At 37.3% G+C, this 24,708-nt stretch overlaps 1 protein-coding gene across 2 annotated transcripts; it reads right to left on the bottom strand.

Moving 5' to 3' along the window:
* Positions 1-13,017: 13,017 nt before the first annotated feature.
* Positions 13,018-17,869, bottom strand: LOC108987556 (cytochrome P450 CYP82D47-like). Of its 2 annotated transcripts, XR_004801684.1 has the most exons (3): positions 15,994-16,815; positions 15,372-15,428; positions 13,706-13,803 (listed from the first exon to the last, which is right to left on the bottom strand). XR_004801684.1 is itself a non-coding variant. In XM_018960485.2 (2 exons), the coding sequence occupies exons 1-2, from the start codon at positions 17,864-17,866 to the stop codon at positions 13,174-13,176; spliced, it is 1,608 nt and encodes a 535-aa protein (XP_018816030.2). In that variant the 5' UTR covers positions 17,867-17,869; the 3' UTR covers positions 13,018-13,173. The 2 variants fall into 2 exon arrangements, 1 of the variants encoding a protein (XP_018816030.2); XM_018960485.2 differs by lacking the exons at positions 15,372-15,428; positions 15,994-16,815 and adding an exon at positions 16,889-17,869 and having other exon boundaries at positions 13,018-13,803.
* Positions 17,870-24,708: the final 6,839 nt, after the last annotated feature.

Below are 24,708 nucleotides of genomic sequence, written 5' to 3'. Positions count from 1 at the left end.
TCATTAGGAGTAATATTCAAAGGAGGAACAGTGTTTATGGAAAAAATAGAAGATATACACGAAAGTTTAATCAATAGGAGAAGTCACATTTGCTGTCTGAGGGACATGTGACATAGGATTGAGAAGAGCCAAGAGCTGTTGGCATTGTTGTGGTGTGAGTGGAAATTGAGATGAGGAATTAGCAACAACTTGGTGAGCTGAAGATGATGGATAGAAAATTTCCCTTTGGAGCGATATCTAGGAGGATATCCATGTAATTTGAAACACTTTTCAATTGTATGCCCCGGAACGGAACAATGGGAACAAATAGGGCTATCTTTGCGAGTAGAAAGTTTAGTTTGATGGACATATTTTGCTGTAGAGGAGAGTGCAGCAGATGGAATGTGAGGAACCATAATAGATCCAATATCTCTTTGGCGCTCTTCCTGAAGAACAAGAGAGAAAACCTTGTTGATAGGACGAAAAGGATCAATTAGAAGTATTTGTCCATGAATTTGTGAAAAAGAGTCATTGAGCCCCATCAAGAAGCGCATAACATAGTCTTGTTGATGCATGTGCATTAGTGTACGTAGACCTCCACATGAGCAGACAGGTAAGAGTCTATAATTCATTAGTTCATCCCATAAACCCTTCATTTGAGTAAAATAGGCACTGACAGAGAGATCATTTTGCATGAGAGAGACAATTGACTTTTGCAATTGATAGATCCAAGGGCTATTGCTTTGAGAAAACCTTTCTTGAAGGTCAGACCACATATCACTAGCAGAATCAACATATATCACACTGGCAGCAATCTCTTAAGAAAGAGAATTAAGAATCCAAGAGAGAATCATATTATTGCATAGAGTCCAGAGAGGAGAAGTATCAAATGGTATGAAAATGGAACCATTGACAAATCCTACTTTGTTCTTGGTAGTGAGAGCCATGATCATAGACCTACGCAAAGTGTTATAATTGTCACCAACAAGAATTTGAGTGAAAAGAATAGATCCAGGACTATCTCCATTATGAAGATAGTAAGGACTTGATGAATTAGATGAATCAGGAGTGGAAGATGAGATGGATGAACTGGAGTCTGAAGTCATGATGATTTGCGCATAAAGGTGTTTTCAAACTGATACCATGTAAAGAGTGAAACCAAGAAATATGCAGAGCACTGAATTGTATTTCTTGAATTGTTTTTACATGAAATCATAGTATAGCTTATATACTATTTACAACAAGTGAATAACTGAAGGGAAAGTAATATTTAAACTAATCTAAGCAAACTAACATAAAGTCCTATAACCGAAACTATAACAGAAAAACAGAAACAATACAATACTATATCTAATAGGTAAACCCTTGATCATCCATGTGCGGCCTAGCTATTAGCTAGCTAGAGTGCATGTTAATTTTGGGTCTTGCAAATATATATTAATCAATCCAATTTATATACAATGTTATTTGCTTATTTCAACTCGAGATATCTGGCTTGGTAAGAAATTAGTTAAAAATAAAGTTAGGTGCATTTTATGTATGTTTTGTAATGTGATTTTGCAGCATAGTCCTTGTTCAAAAGATCGACGTGTGTATTCTATATGGGTGAAAACTCCAAGTACATGGATGTGGTAGCTCGTGCATGCATGAGTTGTGCATGGGTTGACATGGCAATGCTATATTAGACTGGTCAACGGTCAACGTTGAAGGGTGATCAAGAATATTATCAATATTGTATGCCATGCCATCATTTAATTATAATTAAGTTGATGCCTTATGACACGTTAAATTGTTCATTGCCATATCGGGTTCATGCAGGTAGCGCATCGCTTTATATCGAGGCAAGTAGATTGTACTGACATGATGTAACGCTCCGGTCCCGTAGGGATCGAAGAGTTACTCCTTATAACTTAAAACTCACAATTCATCAATATATAGGCTCCAAAGTATAACGTCATCAGAATACTATAAAATCTCTTAATAAAATCCGCCACTTCTCAGAAATCTTCTATGAGTAATCCATTATGCTTAAATAATCATCTCCCCGATGCTCCATAATCCTGATCCTTAGCTGGACTATTCAAAAATCATCTGAAAAATAATTGGAGATAAGGGGTGAGTTATCAACAACTCAGTAAGCAGAGGACATATACTAGGGTGTAAACATGAGCATTTTCACAAAGTTCATAATGCAGAAACAAAACATTTCAGTATCAATATGCAAATCTCAAAAATACATATTATCATAAAATCAGAGCGACTTTTCAAACATTTCATATTCAGAAACCAACATTTCATATTCAAAGACTCCTTTGGCACAACATGACTGAACATCTTCGTCTTATCAGAACATATTAGAACATCATATCAGAATAGAGACCATGTTTAACCCCTGTGGCAGGGTTGTGCATCCTGCGAAAAGCCAAGCAGAACATAAATCACCAAGAATATCAAAGCGATTGCACTCAGAACAGAAATCCACTATTATATCCCGTGGTAGGGCCAGAGGTCACTATTGTATCCCGTGACAGGGCCAGAGGTCACTATTGTATCCCGTGGTAGGGCCAGAGGTCACTATTATCTCCCGTGACAGGGCCAGAGGTCACTATTGTATCCCGTGATAGGGCTAGAGGTCACTATTATCTCCCGTGACAGGGCCAGAGGTCACTGTGATATCTCGTGACAGGCCACATATCAGAGCAAAATAGAATCAGAATCACCATATCAGAGTCAGAATCAGAGTCAGAACAGAACTAGAAAGTCATGCCAAAGGTTTTTTAGATGCCACATCATAACAGAGTACAAAACATCTTCAGACCATAACAGAATCAGATCACAAAACATACTTTATGCACAAAATTTCATATTCGGTCTCTTTTTCAAAGTTTAGAAACAGAATGTCAAAAATAAGCTCATGTCTACATCAGTCATGACAGAAAATATTTTCTTCTTAAACAGAATCTCATGAGTAATGTAGAACAAATATCTGAGGTTGTTTTCAGATTTCTTTTCATAGCAAAATATGTACATTTTCCAAAAAGTACCTCAGTTCATTTTATTTAATGTAAAGTCTAGCATAAGAACCCCGCTTATCTAGACTTCTTAGCTTTTTCAAAATTTTCCTTAAAGATGTCGAACAATAATTAAGCGTCACCTATAAAAAATAACTACGTAATTCTCGTAAATTTCTAATTAATCACGTATTTCAATATATAAGCCCAAACTCCTAAAATAACCTATTTAATTTCAATATATAAGCCCAAACTCCAAAAATAACCTATTTAATTCCACAAAACCTAAAATCTCATAACCTCGAATTATAAAACATCACTTTCTAAAATCATCAATATTGATTTAATAACCTTGACTAAAACATTTAAAAACTGACCTATTTATTATTGAAAACAAACTATAAAGTTTAATACTAGATAAAATAATTATCCCAAAATATTTTAAAATAAAACATAACTATTTTTGAATAGACTAAATCATATCTAAAGTGCAAAAACAACATTACACCAATATTATTTACTCTTAAAATAAATATTTACTTAATAACATGTTAAAATACTTAAATGATTTTCTATAATCATAATAAAAAAAAGTTTATTACCACATAATACAAATTTTAAAACACCTTGGCATAAGTTGCAGTTCAAAGGGTAAAAGAGTAATTAATAAAATTAGTGTAAAGTATAGCTTAGAAGCATGAAATACACTTACGTAAAAATTAATTTCTTTGAATAACACAGTAGCTACGTACGCGATGGAGGGAACGAAGGCAGCGAGCTGGGCAGTTGCTTACGGAGGTGGGGGCATTGGCAGCACACTGGTTAGAGAGAGAGAGCCATCTAATGAGAGAGAGAGAGAGAGAGGAACCTTACATAGAAAAGAGAGAGAGACGGAGAGAGAGCTCAGCGCGAGAGAGAGAGTGAAGCTCACCGTGAGCCTAAGGTGGCACGCGACAGACAAAAAGTGCTAAGCGGAGGTCGACAGTGGTGAGCTTGATGGCTGGGTAGTGATGATGCTTAAGGCTGAGGCAACCGGCGTGGGGGAGTTGCGGTATGTGAAATGCTCTATTTTTAAGATGTAAAAACAGGGGTGCATAAGAAGGCCAAGTAGACAATTTTGGTTGTCAACGGAGGTGCGTGGAGTTGGGCGGTGGGCAGAGATGGTGGCTAGATGTGGTGCAATGGTTGCCTGCGGTTGCTGACCTCCGCGGGACGTTCTCACAGTAATGACATGTTGCTGCGGCTGAGGCCGTGACGAAGGTGATGGGGCACAATGAGGCGTTGAGCCTTGGTGATGGACGTTTACTGGGCGTCAGTTTTACGTGCGTGGAGATGGAGGTTGGTGTTGAATTAGGAGGGGCTGCACGATGGTGGTCTCTGGAGGCTGGTTGCAGCGACGATACAAGGCAGTTTTCAAAATATAAGATGAAACGCATATCTATACGGGTGATAAGAAAACCCTAAAGATTGAAAATAACAAGATGTGCATGGGGTAGTGCCATGCATGGGAAAATAAAATAAATAAATAAAACAATAATAATTAAAGTCCAACAATAAAATTATTCATTAAAGCAAAAAGTAAATTTAAAAGCAAACACTAATTAATATCACCAAAGCACATCAAAGTAAATTTCACAACTTAAGAATTATGAAATAAATCCAACGAGAAAATCCGATAAATTTTAAAACAAGAAAAATAATATTTAAATTAATTAAAAAAATAATCTTCCACATTAAAAAAATAAATATGCTAAAATACGGGGTATTACACACAAAGTATGACAATCATGATATACGATTATTATTGGATTCTTGAGATCTTTCGATAATGACATGATCATGATATGTTAATGTATGAGAATACGGTCCGATATCATTAGCCCATACTGGCCTAGATATAATATAAAAGCATACTACATGCTTTCGAGCTTATTAATGCTTTTTTTTTTATACAATTTATAAGGCTTTTTTTGTACATTGCCATTGGGCTTGTTCTGAAGTTCTGGTACAAAATCCCCTTTCCATGCAATAAAAGGTGAAAACGTAAACAAAAAAAGAGAAATGAAACATGAGAGAATACCTGTGCACATTGATCATTATGATATAAACACCATAAAGCTATGGCTTGAGTTGATGTTGTAGTTCAAAGTGTTGTATCTTTCCGAGTGCTGAAAATCATGGGATCACCTGTCCCATTCCAACGGCACGTTACCACGAGTTTTATACTGGTAGAGGGATTCCTCGTGATGATCGGGGTGGAGTGTTTTCATATTGGCCTCACTTGAGATCACAGGTTGAGAGTCCCTGCGTTGATCATGCTATGTGTCCTTTATTATATTTGCATGGTGTTTCATATGTTGAACGGGTGGAGTATTCCCCGTATCGAACAATTGGAATGAGTCCTCGTCGGGTTTTGGTGAATAAGTCCACGTATTGGTCGGGTTGAGAGCTTCCCCGTGTCTGATTGGTGGGATGATTCCCCATTAGTAATATTATGATGAGTACTTGTGATCTATATGATTTGCTTAAAAGGGTGATTCCTCTCAATATTTAAATGTGTGTCCACAACTTTATTTACATGTATTGGCAAACACATATTCATTACAATTGTCTTTCATTATTAGTATTCATATGGCTTTTAACTCACTAAGCTTTTTGTAGAAATCTCACTGTGGTGGAGTTTCTTTTTCAATCTTGATGATTCTTTTTTGCCCTTGATCTCAAATGTGGGCAACTTTGTGTTGTTGAGACTAGTGGTATTGTGCTAGCTCTATCACTAGTAGTACTTTGTATGGCGAAGAACATAAGATTTTATGGTTTGTTTTCTCATATTTTTGTTTTTTTTTTTTTTTCTGGGAGAAGTGAATTAAAGATTCCACTCATAATTCATAACTGATATATATAAGTCAGCCTAATTAATGATCAAGTCATCCTTAATTAGATGTTAGTATCTCAAGTAGAAAATAGGTAGACACATAATGCGATTCTATAAATTCTAATGAGCATTTGAAGCCGTTCAAAGAAACCACACATAAAACAATAAAAATTATAGACTCCATATTATGTAATTATCTTTCTCACTCGGGACTATCAAACTTGAATACTATTTTACGAGATTTTGTCCTGACCCAAAATCTCCTTCTTCAATTATAACGGGGCATTTGAGTAAGAATAGATTGTAGAAAACTCTTTGAATAATTGTTAGAAAACAAACATGACAATTAAAATGGCACGGATTATTAACAATTTGTAATCAATAGATCATCATATTGATTATGAGAAGTGAGATTTTTCAAGAAACAGAGATGACAAAACACAAATGAGTAATTGACACCTATTCATCATAATTGTCTCATTATGGTGGTCCTACCTACGGTTTCGTCCATCAGAGCTATAAACCTCGATGTAGGTATAGCCTAGGAGAATTATTCCGGATAAGAAGGACCACCCCAGGTGGAAGAGTAGCAACGGAGGTCTATCTCTGTTAGTGTTTATCTTGTTCAAGATTTTTATTATAGTTAGTAGATGAACCGGTTTGGAACATGATGATGATAGTGAGGAAGTTATGATGGTCTGTAACTATATTTGGGATGAAGTGACTGTGATTTATGGATATTACTATTACGCTGAAGATTGTTTAGTACCTCTTTTGTATTGTTTAGATTAGTATCCGACTAATTCCCCTTTAACAATTTTGCTACAAACCATTGCGACCTGCGTGCATGTTGCTATTATGCACACACCTTGTTCTAGGAAACATAGGATCTAGCTATCCAGTCAGCATCTTCGGCATTGTGGTTTCTTGCTAGGGAACCATCGAGGGCTGAGGGCGCCACAACTTGGTATCAAAGCTTTTATGGCTCTGGATAGAGTACAAGAATTTATGCAGTAATGGAATAGAGTACAAAAATTACTCATGCCTACACAACTCATGATAAAATATTCTGATACAGAGACTAGTGTTGTACTTACGACGCTTTAATGGTTTTTTGCGACTTAATTTGTAGCGTTGGTAATACTATTTTTTGCGTGGAAAATGTACAATCGATGGTAATATTTTTTTGCATCCAATTTTTGGCAACCATTGTGCAGTGAGGCAAAATCGTTGGTTGAAGGTATTTACAATGATTATATATGTTGTTGCGGCGACTTTACTACTCTGGTAAAAGTCGATTTCCTTGTAGTGTGTGAGGAATGCGCCGGACAAGAGTAAGGTGAGCAACACGTTGTAAAAGACCGAGAAACACGGTTCAACACTGGGTGATGATGGACTTTTCACCCTATGCTAGATGGGTAAACACTACTCTAACCGTACAAGGGACAAAATACGGAGCTAGTGAGGCTAGTAGTTCTAGAAAGGGATAGCTCGTAGTACAAGGGCAAAAAATGGTGAAGGAAAAAACCTGTACAGACATGAAAGCTCTCCAAGATAACACGAAGATGCTCAAAGGCAGCAAGTGATCTACATATAGGCCTATACTTGGTAAGAGATGTCACATCTGGAGTGAGCTAGCAGAAAAAAGATTACGAACCTGTTGGCCATATCGTTTGATCTCAGAGGTATGGTCGAGCACCACGTGGGAGACCCTCATTAAGGGATAGACTGTGGAATTTGATTGAAGGCAAGCAATAGAAGGCGTGCACGCCTTGTTCCTGTCAGTCTCTGCCGTCTTGCAAGACCATATGGAAAATGGATGGGTGAAATCAAAGGTCTCTTGTTAAAACATATTTGGAGTCAGATGGACGTCAGATATACAATTGTCAGTCCCCCGATTTAAAAGGCATTGGATAAAAGCCAAAATCTAGCTTTTGTGATTGTTAAGTGTTTACCCTTACATCAGGTCAGAGTCTTCAAGGAGGAAAGTGACTTCAGAGGGTGTGAAGGAATGAGCAAGTCCAACACTACTAAAGTAATAGAAATATGGTTCGGTAGGTTAGCTCTTAAGACTATACTAAGAATGCGGGGTAAATGTTTGAGAGTATGTTGTAAGATTAGGCTATGCATATTCTGTAACTCACCTATTTCTACATGAAAATAATATATCTTCTCAATTATGCTTATTGTTTACCTTTATGTTGTGAATTTGAGATGATGAGTTTGAAGAGTTCAAATTGATGATGTTGTGGTTTTCGAGTGTTGAGTCCTACTGTGTGTCGATCATCATGGATGGGTTAAGGAGTCCCAACACCATTCCTAAGGTACGTTGCCACGATTTTCATACGGATAGAGTGATTGGCCATGATGATCGTTGTAGAACGTCTCCCTATTGGCCTCACTTGATAACATGGGTAGAGAGATTCTTTGGGTTGATCATGCATGGTATCTTTAAGTCTATTAACCAGGTAGAGGATTCACATTGATCATGTGTATTTTCTTCAAGTTAGTTAGGTTGAATTTGGTGAAAGAGCTCTTGCATTGGCAGGGTAAAGTGAGTCCTCGAGCCGTACGGGTGGAACGACCTCCCGCTAAGATTTATATGATGAGATATTGTAGACTTTATGAGATTTGACGGAGCCGAAGAAAGTACAAGTCATACCAGAGGTGGATCAATTTCCAGAAGTATTCGAGGAATTGCCAAGAGTACCCCCTCCCAGAGAAGTTGAGTTTTCAATTGAGTTAGAACGTGGAACAATTTCTATAGATAAGGCACCTTAGAGGAAGGCCCCATCAGAGTTGAAATAACTAATGGGTCAACTACAAGAACTACTGGCAAAGGTATTTATTAGGCCAAGTATATCGCCTTAGGGAGCATCAGTACTATTCATTAAGAAGAAAGACGGGACTCTTAGGATGTGCATAGACTACGGGGAACTGAACAAGGTAACCATAAAGAAACAATATCCCTCGCTGATGATAGACGACTTGTTCGATCAGTTGTAAAGAGCTCCAATATTCTTTTTAATTGATCTTAGGTCTGATTATCACTAGTTAAGAATCAAAGAAGGCGACATACCAAAAACTACATTTCGGACTAGGTATGACCATTCCAAACTTATGGTGATGCCGTATAGTTTAGCTAACGCCCTAGCTACATTTATGGACATCATGAATATGGTGTTCACACCATTCTTGGATATATTTGTGGTGGTGTTCATAGACGACATGTTAGTATAATCCAAGGATGTCAAAGATCATAGAAACCACTTAAGGTTAGTATTGGGAAACTTAAGGAACATCGATTGTTTGCCAAACTCAACAACTCAGTAAGTGTGCATTCCTGTTATAGGAAGTTAAGTTCTTGGGTCATGTGATATCCAAGGAAGGAGTCATGGTAGATCCTAGTAAGATTGAAGCAATCATGAATTGGTAATGCCCCACAACTGTACACGAAGTTAGGAGTTTCATGGGATTACTTGGTTATTACAGGAGATTCCTATAAGGGTTCCCCAAATTGTCAAGCTCTCTTACGACGTTGAATAGGAAGAACGCCTAATCCATGTGGAAAGGGTTGTGTGAACAAAGCTTTTTTAAGAGCTGAAGCTAAGGCTAAGCATCTGTGTTGACATACCAGAATCCCATATAAACCAATTCATTATGTATAGTGATGCATCAAAATATGTACTAGGGTGCGTTCTGATGCAAGAAGGGAGTGTAATGGCTTATGCGTCTAGGCAATTGAAGGATCACAAAAGGAACTACCCCACCCAAGATATCGGATTAACCGTAGTGTTTGCTTTGAAGATATGGCAACATTATTTATATGGATAAGCTTGTATAGTGTTCACGGATCACTAGAGTTTGAGACATCTCTTCACCCAGAAGAACCTCAACATGATACAAAGGAAATGGCAGGAGACTATAAGTGATTACTGGTGCGAACTCAAGCACCATCAAGGAAAGGCCAACCTAGTCGCCAATGCGCTAAGTCGGAAGTCTAGATCAAAGGACATAGGAGGTTCTATGGAAGTAGATTCACTTCTAGAAGGAATTATATGGTTGTTGGTAGGAAGTTTGCAGTAAGAAGGAATCCCCGCCTCGGTACAAGAGTTAAGGATGAAGGACTAATATGACGAAAGGATCGGTAGATGAAAGATTTGAAGTTATTGGACAAAAGTCAGAAGAGGTTCAGGGCCATTACATTTCAGTTTGGGCAAGAAAGGAACCTTGTCATAAAAAGGACAAAGAGTGGTTCGGACCAATTCAGAGATTAAGGAAAAAATACTTGTTGAAGCTGATTCATCAACATATTCGAAACATCCAGGAAGTATGAAGATGTATCGGGATCTTAAGAACACTTTTGGTGACGAGGAATGAAGTGAGACATTGCCCACTTCATCAAGAAGTATGCCACTTATAGGCGAGTAAAGGCTAAGCAGCAGAGACCTGCCAAAAACTAGCAGCCCTTACCCATTCTAGAATGGAAGTGGGAGGACATAGGTAGAGATTTTGTTGTCAGATATTTTTTTTTTATTGAAGGAGGACGGCACCTCCAAAACTTTATTAAAGAAATCTTTCACTTATGGCGGAGGAATGTCGTGGCAAAACAAACCAACCAGCCCAAAAACCCAACAAAATAAAACCACCAAAACAAACAGCGAAAAGAAAATAACATATCCTTCCCCACCGAACAACAAATAGCAGGCAAACCCAACCTCTCTAAATGTGATTTGGGTAATCATAGATTGACTAACCAATAGTGTGCATTTTCTACTAGTTATGACCACAGACGCGTTAAGTAAGCTAACTCGTTTGTACATGAAGGAAATAAGCAAGCTTTGTGGACATAGCAGTGTGCTGATTTTAATTTCCAAATTAACGTACAGCTCAGACAATTTCATTTATGTTCTTAATCATTTAGAATACGTTTGAATGTTGAGCTGGGTATAACTGAGTTGAGTTCTTTATGAATAGTAATGAGTTGAGATTGTGGAGTGAATTTTATAAGGTCTATCTAAGATGAGTTTAAATATGTTTGAATGTTAATATGAGTTTAGATATATTTATGGAAAGTTGAAAAATGTTGTCGGTCCCGTGTGTAAAGAAGTGTTGAATTAAAAAAGGTTGTGGGTCCCACGTGTAAAAAGGTTTTGAGTTCAAATGCGTTTAGTAATTTAAGAATTGAGTATTTAGATGTTAGACTCAGTTTAAAATTAGACTAAACTAAATTGATCTTAGTCGAGTCTATCAACCAAATGGGATCCTAGATTCCGTACCAATGAAAATCATGTGAACAAGAAATATGTCATAATCAAGAAGAGTGCTACATCTATAAAAAAAATTATACAAAAGTAACTTTACAAACTGACGTATCTTTATTTGATCTGTTAAATTTATTTTATAATAAAAATAATTTTATAATTTGATAAAATTACATCAATTTATAAGATTATTTTTAAAAATCTCTTTATGATTACAATAATTTTAAACGATTAATCTTTGCACACCTTAACAATAATGGACTTTACGTGTCACATCAGTTGTTAAAATTGACCAGACAAATGGAGTATCGTACTTTACCGGTTGTTTCTTGTCTCATCATTTTGGGTAATATCAAATCGAAGTTGGCATGCATGGATGCTCTAAAAATGAATTTGACAAAACATTAATGGGTTGAATAAGTTTGAAAATGTCATATATTACAATTAATTAAAAGAAAGGCTAAACTTAGAAACGAGTTATATATGAATTATTAAAAAAGAGATAATTATATGTGAATGATAAACTAAGCTTTGAGTTTTCTGTATGATGTATGACAGTAAATTATATTAAAAGTTTTTAAGTAGTACATGAATTATATACTGCATAGTACCCAGCCAAACGTGGATATGTTTATTAAATATATTTCATTAAAATAATTATAAATTTTAAAAGAAAAATAATACAATATCAAATTATAATTTTCTTCAAATAATTAAATATTAAGGACCAAAAGATAATTTAATGATGATACCCACTTAAAAAATCACAAACAATATACACTTGGTCTTAATTTTTGAGGAGAGACTGAACATATTATTATATATATCATATTATAAAATTATATGAGCAAAATTATAAAAAATTAGAAAGCTAGAAATGAAGACATGCAACCAAAGCACCAAACACAATTTTTTCTTCAATGCTTTAGAGGGCTAGGGCCCCCTCTCGCCCCCCTGGCTTCATCCATGGCTACTATTGACTTTAACTTAAAAATTTTCCTATTTTTAGCACTAGAAATCATTCTTTATTAAGAATACTAAAAATATAAAATGACTATGCGGAAGCACTTAAAAGTTTGCTATTATCAAAATCACAACTTAAAAGCCTTTTGCATGATTTACTCTAAGTCTTGTTCTGCAGCTCTATTTTCATAAATATTCTCACATTAAATGGTAAAAAATAAATAAATAAAATTACAATGTACCTCCCAAGCAATTTCTTTTTTGTTATTAATCATTTAAATTCCATAACAGTTATTTCATATGTCATCACTTTGAGATAATTTCAAATAGAATTTGGCTTGGAGCTCTAAAAATTCAACGAATTTGACAAAACTATGGGTTTAATTTGAATATAGTTATAGAGGCCTCGTGACAATAATCTCTCATGAATGCCCTCCTTCTAGCTATAGAAAAGTCCATAGCTAGTCTCCCCCAACTGTTTGATCAAAGATTGATGTTTTCACAAAAATAGGACACTGACTCTTTATTTTTTCTCATAGTCAACAAATATAACTTTCCCTTATCATATATAAAAGAAAATCCATTAAAGCTATGATGTATGGCTTTCCCTTATCATATATAAAAGAAAATCCATTAAAGCTATGATGTATGGCTGCCTATAAAATTTTATTTCCGTACAAGCCTTTTTAGTGTATTCTTTTCCTTTTGCTTAAGATCCATTAATCCTCAAGGAAACATATATACGAAACTATGATCCCCGACCTACGATGCAATCTGAATGAGTATCCGGCCAATAACCTTATTATAATTTGCCTAAGCAAATACGAGATTTAAATTTGGACAATAAACTTAACATGAGAACACGTACAATATTATATAAAAAGTGAACATTAATATTATATGAAAAGTGAACGTAATTATTCTTCCTTGGAGTTTTCTCAGGTTCCAACGGATGTGATGTTTTTTATTAGATACACTTATTGCCTGCATAAGATAAGCATCACAGAACACACACCTAGTTAAGCAATACGTATCCTAGTTGTTCACACATAGGTTACTGAATATCTAGTACTCAAATATATTACACATGATATAATTGAGCAAGAAGGCGTGGAGTGAGATGGACTTCGAGTGGTGCTGCTTTAATGGAGGTAAGCCCAACGTCTTTCTCAACCATATCTATTGGTTCAGCTGATGGGGTTGAAATGTCAAAAGAATGGAGGAAGGTAGCAAGCATGAGTTGAGTAAGTTTTAACGAAAGCGAGATTCCGGGGCAAACTCTTCTACCACTGCCAAATGGTAACAATTCAAAATTCTGACCCCTAACATTGATATCTTTGTGGGTAGTAAGGAATCTTTCTGGACGAAATTTGGCTGGATCCGGCCACACAAGTGGGTCTCGATGGATCTTTGCTAGATTAACAAGAAGGCGTGTGCCTGCCGGGACATGATAACCAGCCAAAGTACAATCTTCGGTGGACTCGTGTGGTAAAGTAAGTTGGGCTGCAGGGTATAAACGCATTGTTTCTTTGATGACAGCTTGAAGATATACTAGGTTTTTCATGTCTGAATCCTTCACTTGCCTTTCCTTGCCAACCTGGAGCTCTAGTTCTTGTTGGACTTTCGCTAGAGCCTCACGGTTGTTGAGAAGTAGAGAGAGAGCCCATGTCAAGGTCACGGATGTTGTATCTGTGCCCGCTAAGATAAGGTTCTGCAAAAGTGGTAAAGTTAGAGATCAATTAGAATATCCCACAAAGGTCATAGTCTAGTGGGCGAGTATCGAGAATTAGGAAGTAGATTTGTACATATATGCGCGCAGCTTGATATCATAGAGTAGGGTTTCTAAATAGTTCACGTGAAACCTGAATTGTAAGAAATTGCTACTTCTAATATAGAAAACTAGCGTTGCGCTGAAACACTAAGGTCATAGAAGAAATCACACTTTCAATTCTTAAAGCAATTACTAATCATGTTGTTATTTTCGTCTCATGGGGTCCTTTTTCTATATATGATGTTGCCAATGCATATGATACTAGACTGTAACGCCCCAAACCCGAGTGGCTTGAAGAATTACTACTTGTCACTCTTAAACATGTCTCCCAACACATCCAAAGAAAAATTCTCCAAAAACTTTATAAATGAAATCAATCTCAAATCTTCTCAATAATCTCATTACAAACTCCACACAAACTTTAATGCAATAATAATAAATCAAAGGGGTCCATAACCTCCCGGTAATAGTAACATACCAAACTGAAAACACCATAGGTCCTACTAAACCCAAACATATAATTAAAACTCAAAGGCATAAAAAACTAAGAACATCAAAAGTCCTCATTCCAACTACATCCCCTCAGCTTAACCATGATCACCAAACTAATCCAGGTCCTCCTTTGGACTCTCCACATCATCTGAAAAGTATTATCAATAGGGGGGTGAGTTATCACAACTCAGTAAGCAGAAATCATATGCTAGCGTGCAAACATGAGCATTTATAAAGTAGGGTATGCAGAATAAAATATTTTCCAGAGTTATCATGCAGAACAGAACATATTTTCAAGATAACAGAGCGATGGTTTTAAAACAAGTAAAACCCATGGTACTTTGGCATAACATAAACTGAGTATCATCATCAGATCAAAACAGAGCATCAAACAGAGCAGAGACCATGTTTCACCCCCGTGGTAGGGTTGTGCTAACCCCGGTGGCCAAACCAGGCAGAGACAGAGGTGAAATCTTTCCTTTATTCTTCTCGGAGCCCCGAGTGTGCACACAGGAAAGACCACAATAAAACCACTTTGTTTCCAAAGTGGGTGCACTCAGAGACAGAGAAGTTGGTACCAACCCAAACAGAGCAGAGCATAACAGAGCAGAGCAGAGCAAAGCAGAGACAGAGTCAGATACGAAACCAGTACACCATGCCAAAGGTTTTCAGATATTATATCAAAATAATACAGAGTACCAAAACAGAATCAGAACAGTTTACACACGCTGAACACAAAAGCCAGAACAAATAAATGCACAACTTTTCATATTCTCAATATCGCTCTTTTTTCAGATTTCAGAAATCACATGACAGAATTTAGCTCATGTCTACACAATGCATGTCAGAATATATTTTTCCTTTTTCACACAGATTTCATGAATAATGCAGATAGGTGACCGAGGTTGATCTTTGTTTTCACAAGTCCCCAACACAACACAAATTATGCAAGTTTTCATAAAATCAACCTCAGTCTTATTAGCTTGTATAAAACCCAGCATAGGAACCCCGCTTACCTGACTCCTGCAGCGTATTATCTAAGTCTTGAAAATGATCTCTATCAATCTCGTCACCTATTCATAAAAATAATATAGATACGCTGAGTATTAAATGATAATTGATATAACGTCCATCTAATAATTAACACTCATATTCTCAACCCATAGTATAGCAAAAACAACTCACTAATACTACTAATAGTAATTTGGACAGCCCGCATTTCAACCCGAAAATACCATATTCTAATTTTAACAATTACCAAAACACCCACCAAAATCCACGTCAAACACAAATAACCAAAATATCAACCCCACCTCAAAGGCCCCTAACTCCAAGCAATCATCACAACTCAACCACAATGCAGCTCCAACTATTAATCTCCACTTCAAACGGTCAAAAAGAAACCCATATAACACAAAAACAGCCCCCAAACAATCCCAAGCATTACTCGATTTACTGCTCGACCAACCCAAAACAATTCACAATTCCAAGCCAAATCCAACACAAAGTGTTTGTTAATTCACAAAAAGTGTCCGAGAACTCACAATACACCTCCAAATATTTCATTGAAGTGAAATAAACTGACTTGAGGTGAAGTGTGTGTGCGTGCGCGTAAGACCGAGACCGAGCATGGCTTACCAGTGAAAGAAAAGAATAGATTCTCCGGAATTAGCTTCACTGATTACCCGAGAAACTGAAAGTCCAATAACTAGGAATCACAAGTCACGGAAACTCAAGAACCGACGAAAATACAACTCAAACTCACGGCAACCAAAAACTGCAGAAATGAGGATAAAATCAAAATAAATTTGAAGAAGAACTGCATGAGTATGATACGGCATTGAGAAAATCCAGCAAAGGTTTCAATGCTTACCCGAAACTCACCAACCCGAAATACTCCCACGCACAGCAACCAGAAAACTCACAAAATGCTACTCAAAACTCACGGCCAAAACAGAAACTGCAGAAACAGAGGATAAAACAAACCAAATACTAAGGATCAGAATCTGCACAATTTCAGTATATGAAACCGAAACCTAAAGGGATGAGAAGGAAACACTTACCAGTCGAAAAAATGGAGGAAAGAGAGGTACTGCTCGCTGACTTGTAGAGGAAGAACAGAAACGTGAAAATGGAGAGAAAACAGAGTGTAGCAGACGGCAACTCACTGGAATAATAAGCAGTGCAAGAGAGAAACCGCAACAATGAGGAAACTAGGGCAGAGAATCGGAACCCACAGACTAACGCAGCAACAAGAAATAAGTAGAAACCGAAAGAAAAGAAAGAGACGTGCGCGAGAGACGTGCGGAAGAAACCGAAACTGCGGAAGAGAAGGGAGAAAGAAACGGAAAACAGAGGAGATAAACATACCTCCCAAAACGACGCCGCTCGGTGGTCTCACTAGACAATAAAATGGCTGGGCCATTTACACGCACAGATCCGGGCCACTGATGAAGAAACTGGGCCTTACATAGACACTAGTGGATAATTGATTAATTATTTTGGTTAACAAAAATATAATTAATGATCGTACCAGGCAAGTAGCTTTGGTGATTGTATCGGCATCAAAATCGGAAATCTCTTTGTTATCTGTGACAAAGGATAGCATCACATCCATAAAGTCTTGGTGTCCATTCTTCACCTCACTCGAGAGCTTTCTTTGTTTATGTTCTTCTAGCAAACCTTGAAGCACATGATCCACTTCTATTGCGGATTTCTTCATGCCTCTCTGATCGCCACCCAAGTCCAACCACCTTAGATATGGAAGTGCATCCGAGACCACAAACTTTCCGGCGAAAATGAAGAAATCTGTCAATGCCTTCCGGCACTGGAGATCATTTCCTTCATCCTCATCTTCGGTGGCAGCCAAAGCAAATCGCTTCCCTGCAACCATCCTAAATAAAGTGTTTAGCGTAATGTTGCCGAACCATCTGCTCATTTCCACCAACATGAGCTTGTTGTTATTGAGCAAGAGTTGATATGTTTCTCTTATAGTTGTGTTTACTTCTGATTCTCCTATGTGTTTGAACATCTCAACGCGTTGATCTGAAAGGAATTCGAGTATGGTTATTCTTCGAACTTGTCGCCAATAGGAACCATAAGGGCTCAAAGCGAATGTGGCATAGTTATAGCCCATGAGTTCTGATACCATAGCTTTTGGACGGTTGGCAAAAGTTTTGTCTTTGCTAGTAAAACACTCTTTGGCTATCTCTGAATTGCTGACCACTATAGTTTTATGCACACCCAACCTGATGGTGAAGATTGGTCCATACTTGTCAGCCATATTACCCAAGGTTATATGGGCTGGTTTTGACCTTGCTAATAGGTGGAGGTGGCCGATTATTGGCCATGCACCACCAGCTTCTGGTGGAAGTGTACTTTGAGGTGTAGATTGTTGGGCTCTCCTGATCTTCCATAAGATCAGAAAAAAGAGAAAGAGAAGGAAGCTGGCAAAGATGCTGGCCATGATACAAGTCATATTAAAGGTTGGGTACTGATATTGAAAGAGCATATAATTCTTTTCTGGTTGTGGATAGAGGTTTGGGAGGAAAGGGCTTATAGATATATATAGATAAGTAATTAGTGTATCTTTTCATTTTTTGGGATGTTCCAAATTAAACCTTTTACTCATTAATAATATATATATATATATATATATATATATATATAAACTTCGAATAGTGAAACTAGTAAGAAGTGGCTCTTGGCCATTCAACAGTCCGGTTTAGATTCAGAGATGAGTTGAGGTGAGTTCAGATATTTTTAGATGAGTTGAATAAAATATTGTTAAAATATTATTTTTAATATTATTATTGTTTTGAGATTTAAAAAAATTAAATTGTTTATAAAAATTTAAAAAAATTGTAATAATAAAATGAGATGATTTGAGATAAATTTCGAATCCAAACATGACCTTAATTCTTATTCAGTGCATGAGCTGGCAGTACTGACAATTCCAAATTAAGAAATGGCGCAAAGTCAAGATCAATAATGCACCGCGTGGAATTGACAGCCATTCATTGGAGTCTCTGTCTCTCTCTCGGTTCAATAATGTATCAACATTATATAGGGTCGTCGTTCTACCGCGCGTCACCGCTGGAGCTCTCGCTGGGGCTCCTATATAATGCATTTCATGTAAATTTTTGGTCAAGGTTGTGATCCGGACCACTTGTTCTCGAGATATGAATTAATGTAGGTCTAGAAGTCAATAACGTGACAGGACTTGGAACAACAAGTTCAATTGCCACACGGTATTGAATAGAGGCTACCGCCACATGACTTCGCCCTTCGATCCAAAGTTACTTTTTTGCCTCACGACGACAATTAACGTCTGTACATTATATGGAATTCATGCATTCATGTGAAAATTCTGATCAGGCATTAGATTGTGTATCATGAAAAAATTAGTTTCGAGGGTTACATTGAGAAAAACCAAATTTAATATTCATGTATATTGACTAACATACTGGCGGTCATAGAGGAGGCTATCCATGCCATTTCCCATGCACTATGCAGTGTACGTTCAACCATGTCGAGTGTGCGCATTAACACTTTGGTCACCTATTTTGCGCCCGGGGGGTTAGTGATTGACTCTAGGGCAGCCAACTTTCTTATGTGAATGTTAACCACGGCATGTGCATGCACTAACCTTGATAGTTGGTGGCGGGTGAGTGCCGACCCTAGTTACATGAGCGTGTGCTAGATTACCATTTTTTTGCCGCGGGGTAGTACTTGGCTTGAGCGTGGTTCAACTTTCTTGTACAACTAGGCTAGAGACGCTCAAGTGAAGCTCGAGGCTGTCCCTAACTCAGTGATAATTAAGATCTAGTGTGCCCTACCAAGGGCTCGAGGGCAATTTGTTTTGGTGAAGATAGAAAGTTGAGGTGCTTGAGGATGGCCTTTCAGTTGGTGCTCGAGGTCAAGTGACTAATTTCCAAGCTTTTAATGTGGTTGGGGTTAATCTCCATTGTGTGTCCTCTTTGCATTTTTAATTACCAGAAGTAAGGAAAGTGGGTCATTTATCCATCTTTGTGTTCCTAGTTATTCATTCCTAGGGAGTCTCAGGAAGATTCGAGGAGTTTGTTGGGGAGAATCTCCAAAAACCAAACTTGTTAAAATAAAATTCAAATAACGGGTTTTGAGATAGGGAAACCTGGGCCATGTAGCTACTTTCAATTTTTGCTTGACAGATACTGTTTGCCATATAGTATTTTTGCCTAATCAAGGTTGTCCGACGTCTGAGTAATTTTTGTTTGATGTAGATCATCCATTTGAGTTATTTTTTTCTTGATGGAGATTGTCTGTCTTTGAATATTTTTGTTTGATGGAGGTCATTCATGTTTGAGTGATTTTTGTTTGATGGAGATTGTCTCGCTTGCATACCCTCTTTGCTTTGGTTGCATGTATCAGAACTCATGGTTAAGCCTAGGACACTTGAGTGTCGTTATGACTAGCAATTAAAGTGTGTCGTTTATCAATTTTTTTTATCACCACATTCCTGTTTGTCCAATCTCTTTTAGAGCCTTCTAGAATTCTAAGGAGCTTTATGAGATAAGGACTCAAATTTAGACTTGTTAGCATAAGTTACATTTAGATAGCAAGCTTAAGGGAAGAAACCCGAGCATTTTTCCATAGTTGGTAAACTTAAGGCTTAGCCCATGATTACTCCAGGATGGGGATCGACTTTAGTGCCCGCCACACTTGTTACTCATGGGCAAGCTCCATTGCCTGCCAACGATCTTTCCTTGTTGCTTTGAGAGAGCCTTGTTACTCGCCTCATACGTCAAGACCATGCTGCTCAAGGGTGAGCTTTATTGCTCACTTGTGAGCCGCTTTGTCGCTTGGGGCAACCTTTAGTGCTCACCTATGAGTTCTCTCTCTTTTCACAATGTGCATTCCTTGTACAAAAACTATGTTTATATGTGAAACGACGCAGGGACTAGGTTTTGCGAACATTCGCTCGAGCGATGTATCAAGCGAGTGTTGAGCGAACATTCTGTCTAGGGTTCGCCCGAGCAGAGTGTCAAGTGAACAATCTGTCTGGGGTTCGCTCAAGCGGACGTCGAGCGAACAATTTATCTAAATTTTGCTTAAGTCAAGGGCGAGCCAACATTCGCTCGAGCCAAGGTTGAGCCTTAGTCGAGCAAGGGTTGAGCATTGGTCGATCCACAGTCAAGTCAAGTCTCTGGAATGGTGTTTTCAACAGGAAATCAAGCTACCATTCCAACAAATCTTCACCTTGGCTTAAATTTCATCAAACTTTAACAAATTAAGAGAATTCCGCACCAAGAAGATTAAAAAAAAAAATACTCCTCCATAAATCCTATACAAAACACAACGTTTATCATTGAAGAACTCAATTTCCACCCACAAGTCTTCAATTCCATAAACGACTTGACCAAATCAGAGGCTTGGTCGTAATGAGGAATCTCAATCTCTTCTCACACAAAGACAAATGCACTACAATATAGATTGCTTACTTCAACAACGGCTTTTGAATACACTTGAAGGCTAACAACAAATATTCTCTACCAAAGCAAGAATGCCCCAAAGTCTGCATGAGCATATTCTGAAGGTGGCCAAACTATCTCCTCTATCTATACGACCAAACTGCAGACTTGCTCTCACCGTGTGCCAATTCGAAAATCAAAATCAAGCTCCTTTCCAATAGAATGATCTAGAGTACCATATGCACTGTATTGTGAAGCTCTTCCAGCAACTCCAACTCCCTTGGTCAATAGATGTTTAAAAATCATGGGTTCAAGTCCACGTGCGTCTTTAGTAAAATATTGTGGATGTTAAAAAGGTTTTAGCAATCATGGTAGCGGAGTTTCATTTTCAACCTTGATAATTCTTTGTCGCCCTTGATTTCAAATGTGGGCAACTTTGTCTTGTTGGGACTAGTGGTATTGTGCTAGCTCTATCACTGGTGGTACTTTGAATGGCGAGGAACCGAAGATTTTTTGTTGGTTTTCTCAATTTTTGGAGTTTGCTTTTTGGGAGAAGTGAATTGAAGATTCCACTCATAATTCGTAATTGATATATATATATATATATATATATATAAGTTGGCTTAATTGATGATCAAGTCATCCTTAATTAGATATTAGGATCTCAAGTAGAAAATAGGTAGACACAATTCGATTCTATAAATTCTAACGAGCATTTTAACCCATTCGAAGAAACCACACAGAAAACAATAAAAATTATAGACTCCATAGTATGTAATTATCTTTCTCACCCGGGACTATCAAACATGAATATTATTTTACGAGATTTTTTCCTGACCCAAAATCTCCTTCAATTATAACGGGGCATTTGAATAAGAATAGATGGTAGACAAATCTTTTAATTTTTAAGAGGTTGATCATAACTCTCACACTGTGGTGGTCTTACCTACAGTTTCGTCTATTAGAGGTGTAGACCTTGATGTAGATATAGCCTAAGAGAATTATCTCGGAGAAGGACCAGCCTAGGTGGAAGAGTAGCCACAGAGGTCTATCTCTATTAGTGTTTATCTCGTTCAATATTTTTATTATAGTTAGTAGATGAACCGGTTCAGTACATGTTGATGATAGTGAGGAAGTTATGATGGTCTGTAACTATATTTGGGAAGAAGTGACTGTGACTTATGGATATTACTATTACTGAAGATTGTTTAGTACATCTTTGGTATTGTTTAGATTAGTGTGTGACTAATCCCCCTTTAACAATTCTGCTGCAAACCATTGCGAGTCGCGTGCATGTTGCTAAGAACACACATTGTTCTAGGAAACATAGGATCTAGTCGTCTGGTTAGCATCTTTGGCATCGTGGTTTCTTGCTAGGCATCCATCGGGGGCCGCGAGTGCCACAACGTGTAATCAAAGCTTGTATGGCTCTAGATAGAGCCATTTGTCACTTAGGTACTAGTGAAGTAATAGGACATGATCTTGAGGAGTATTGGTTTGGATCATTGAGCATTATAACCTTGAATGTTGTGAGTGGGTAAGAGTCAACGGGAACGTAATTGCTTTGGGTTTGTGTGGTAGGGTTTCATTATGGTGCAACCGAGAGTTCCACATAATGGATGACTAGGGGCAATCACGTAGGGAACAACCTCGTGATGATATAAACTACGCAGTAGCCTGAGTGATAGATTCTATAGTGGACGTGCTACAATAGCAAAAGGAGTACATCCAACATTTAGTTGCAATTGCTGCAAGTTAACCACCCACGTGCCGAACAACAAGGTTGTACATAGAAACAGTTCCTAGCCTATCGATATCCAAGGTTCTTTGGAAATGAAGGACTGACAAAGGTGGAGAGGTGGATAATAGATATTGAAAGGATATTTTAGTTGTGCAATTGCATGGTGTAACAGCCCAAAAAACATTCAATAGATGAATTTCCTTATGTCTTAGTAACGTCGTGAAATTTCGGAAAGATTTCATGAATCGAGCAACATCTTAGGTCTTAGTCTGTCAGCATAGTTGGTTTCTTACCTGTTATGGTGACACAAGTGACTTTTTAATTATTTAAGGTACTTAGAAGTATGAGTTTGAGAAACAAACTGCACCCTTCGTCTTAAATGATTATTTAGAATTATACGGTGCAATAATATATTTTTCATTTTTCAAATGAAAAGTGTTTGGAAATGCTTTTTCATTTATTTGGGGTACTTAGGAGTTGAATTTTGAGAAATGAATTGCACATCTAGACTAGTATGATTATTTAGGATTTTATGGTACAATATTTATTTTTACAACTTTTCAGGTGAATTGTAACACCCGTGATAGCGTCATGTGGTACCCAGGCCAGTCGTTTCGTAAATCACTAAGTGGGTTGTCCAAATCAGTCTTGATGAGTCTTGTTGGACACTTGCCAAGTTTTTAGCCACATTTGGAGAATAGTGTAGGACACTTGGCACTAAGAGGAACCATGACATGGAAATGTGAAGAAAGGGAAGGAAAATCAAGTAGTGTGATATTGCCATAAAATACTATTCCATCCAACCAAACACTTGGTGGCCAACCAAAAGAGAGTTTCAACCCTAGTGAAATTCTAAACTTTTGAGATCCAATTAAAACCCCAAAAGCCATGGTGGAAACCCTAACACCAAATGGTTTCCCCAAATCATATTTGGCTAGTTTTAGCGTAAGTGGTTAATAAGTTGATTAAATCACTTCCATATGATATTAACCACTATACTTCACGCTATCACACCCTCTTTTATTCTTCTATATCTTGGTCATTTCTTTGGGCCAAGAAGAATTAAAATTGGGCTTGATAGAAACCAAAACCCCCAACCAAACCCTCTTTAAACCTTAAAGTATAGCGACTCGGTCAAGGCCCATTTAGGCTCATTAAAAAGCACCACCAAGGCAAAGCTTCTTGACTAAGGTTTTCTCCATTTCCCTAAGTGTCTTATGGTTGCTAATGCCAACCCAAATGGTAGTTGATGGGAGGCCAAACCACCGCCCCTTTTGGTAGCAACAACAAAATAATATGGTCTGAGTTGCCCATGGATTTGCTCTTAGTTTTGGCTAAAACAAAACCCCATAAATTTTTCACTCACACATCCCCCATCAGCCCTCTTCTCCTACAAAGGACCTTTATGCCAGCCCCTTCACTACTTAAGTAGCAGTTTCTGGCAGTGTTTCTTGCTAATTTTGCTTGAATTTTTCGATTCCTTTGTAAGTATATTCTCATGAATCTTCCTTCATGGAGCATTGGTGCTTTTTAGATTCCTTTCAATGATTTATTATTTTGTGATTTTTTGTGGAGCATTGGTTGGTGGAAAATGGGTTTGAACACACAAAGGTCATAATGGGCAACAATTTGGATGATGTTATGAAATCTTGATATTTTGGTGAAATTTTTGTGTTAAAGTTATGTTCGGATAATGATATGATGAAATGATAACACATTTTTATACAAGTCATGAGTTGATCCAAAACATGTTAGCATTTTTATGTAAGAGTTATACATGTTTTTGGGAGTTGAAACTGGAACACATAAAACATTTTTTGTTCTGAGGTTATGATTATATTTGGTTCTTGAAACATAGTCCAATGGCTATGAAATTATTATATGATATTCTTAAGACTTTCATTTAGATGTAAAGAGTCATGTTTTGAAGAGGGTTGGATTAAGTAATTGGTTGGAAGCATGTTATGCATGAAAAAGTTCAATTTAGGCATGAATTGAAGCTTAGGTATGCTTTATATTTTGTGAAGTTTTTGCCATATGATTTTTAGGTTTAATTCAAGGATCATGCTTAGAACTTGGCTATGAATCATGTGGTTTTATTCGTTAAGGTTAACTTGATGAAGTCTTAGATTTAGTGTGTTTGTACTAAGTCAAAATCATATG

This window comes from Juglans regia, chromosome 6 (genome assembly GCF_001411555.2).
Source record: "Juglans regia cultivar Chandler chromosome 6, Walnut 2.0, whole genome shotgun sequence".
Lineage (NCBI taxonomy): Eukaryota > Viridiplantae > Streptophyta > Magnoliopsida > Fagales > Juglandaceae > Juglans > Juglans regia.
Note: the sequence above shows the minus strand (reverse complement) of the source record. Positions and strands in the feature narration are given on the sequence as shown.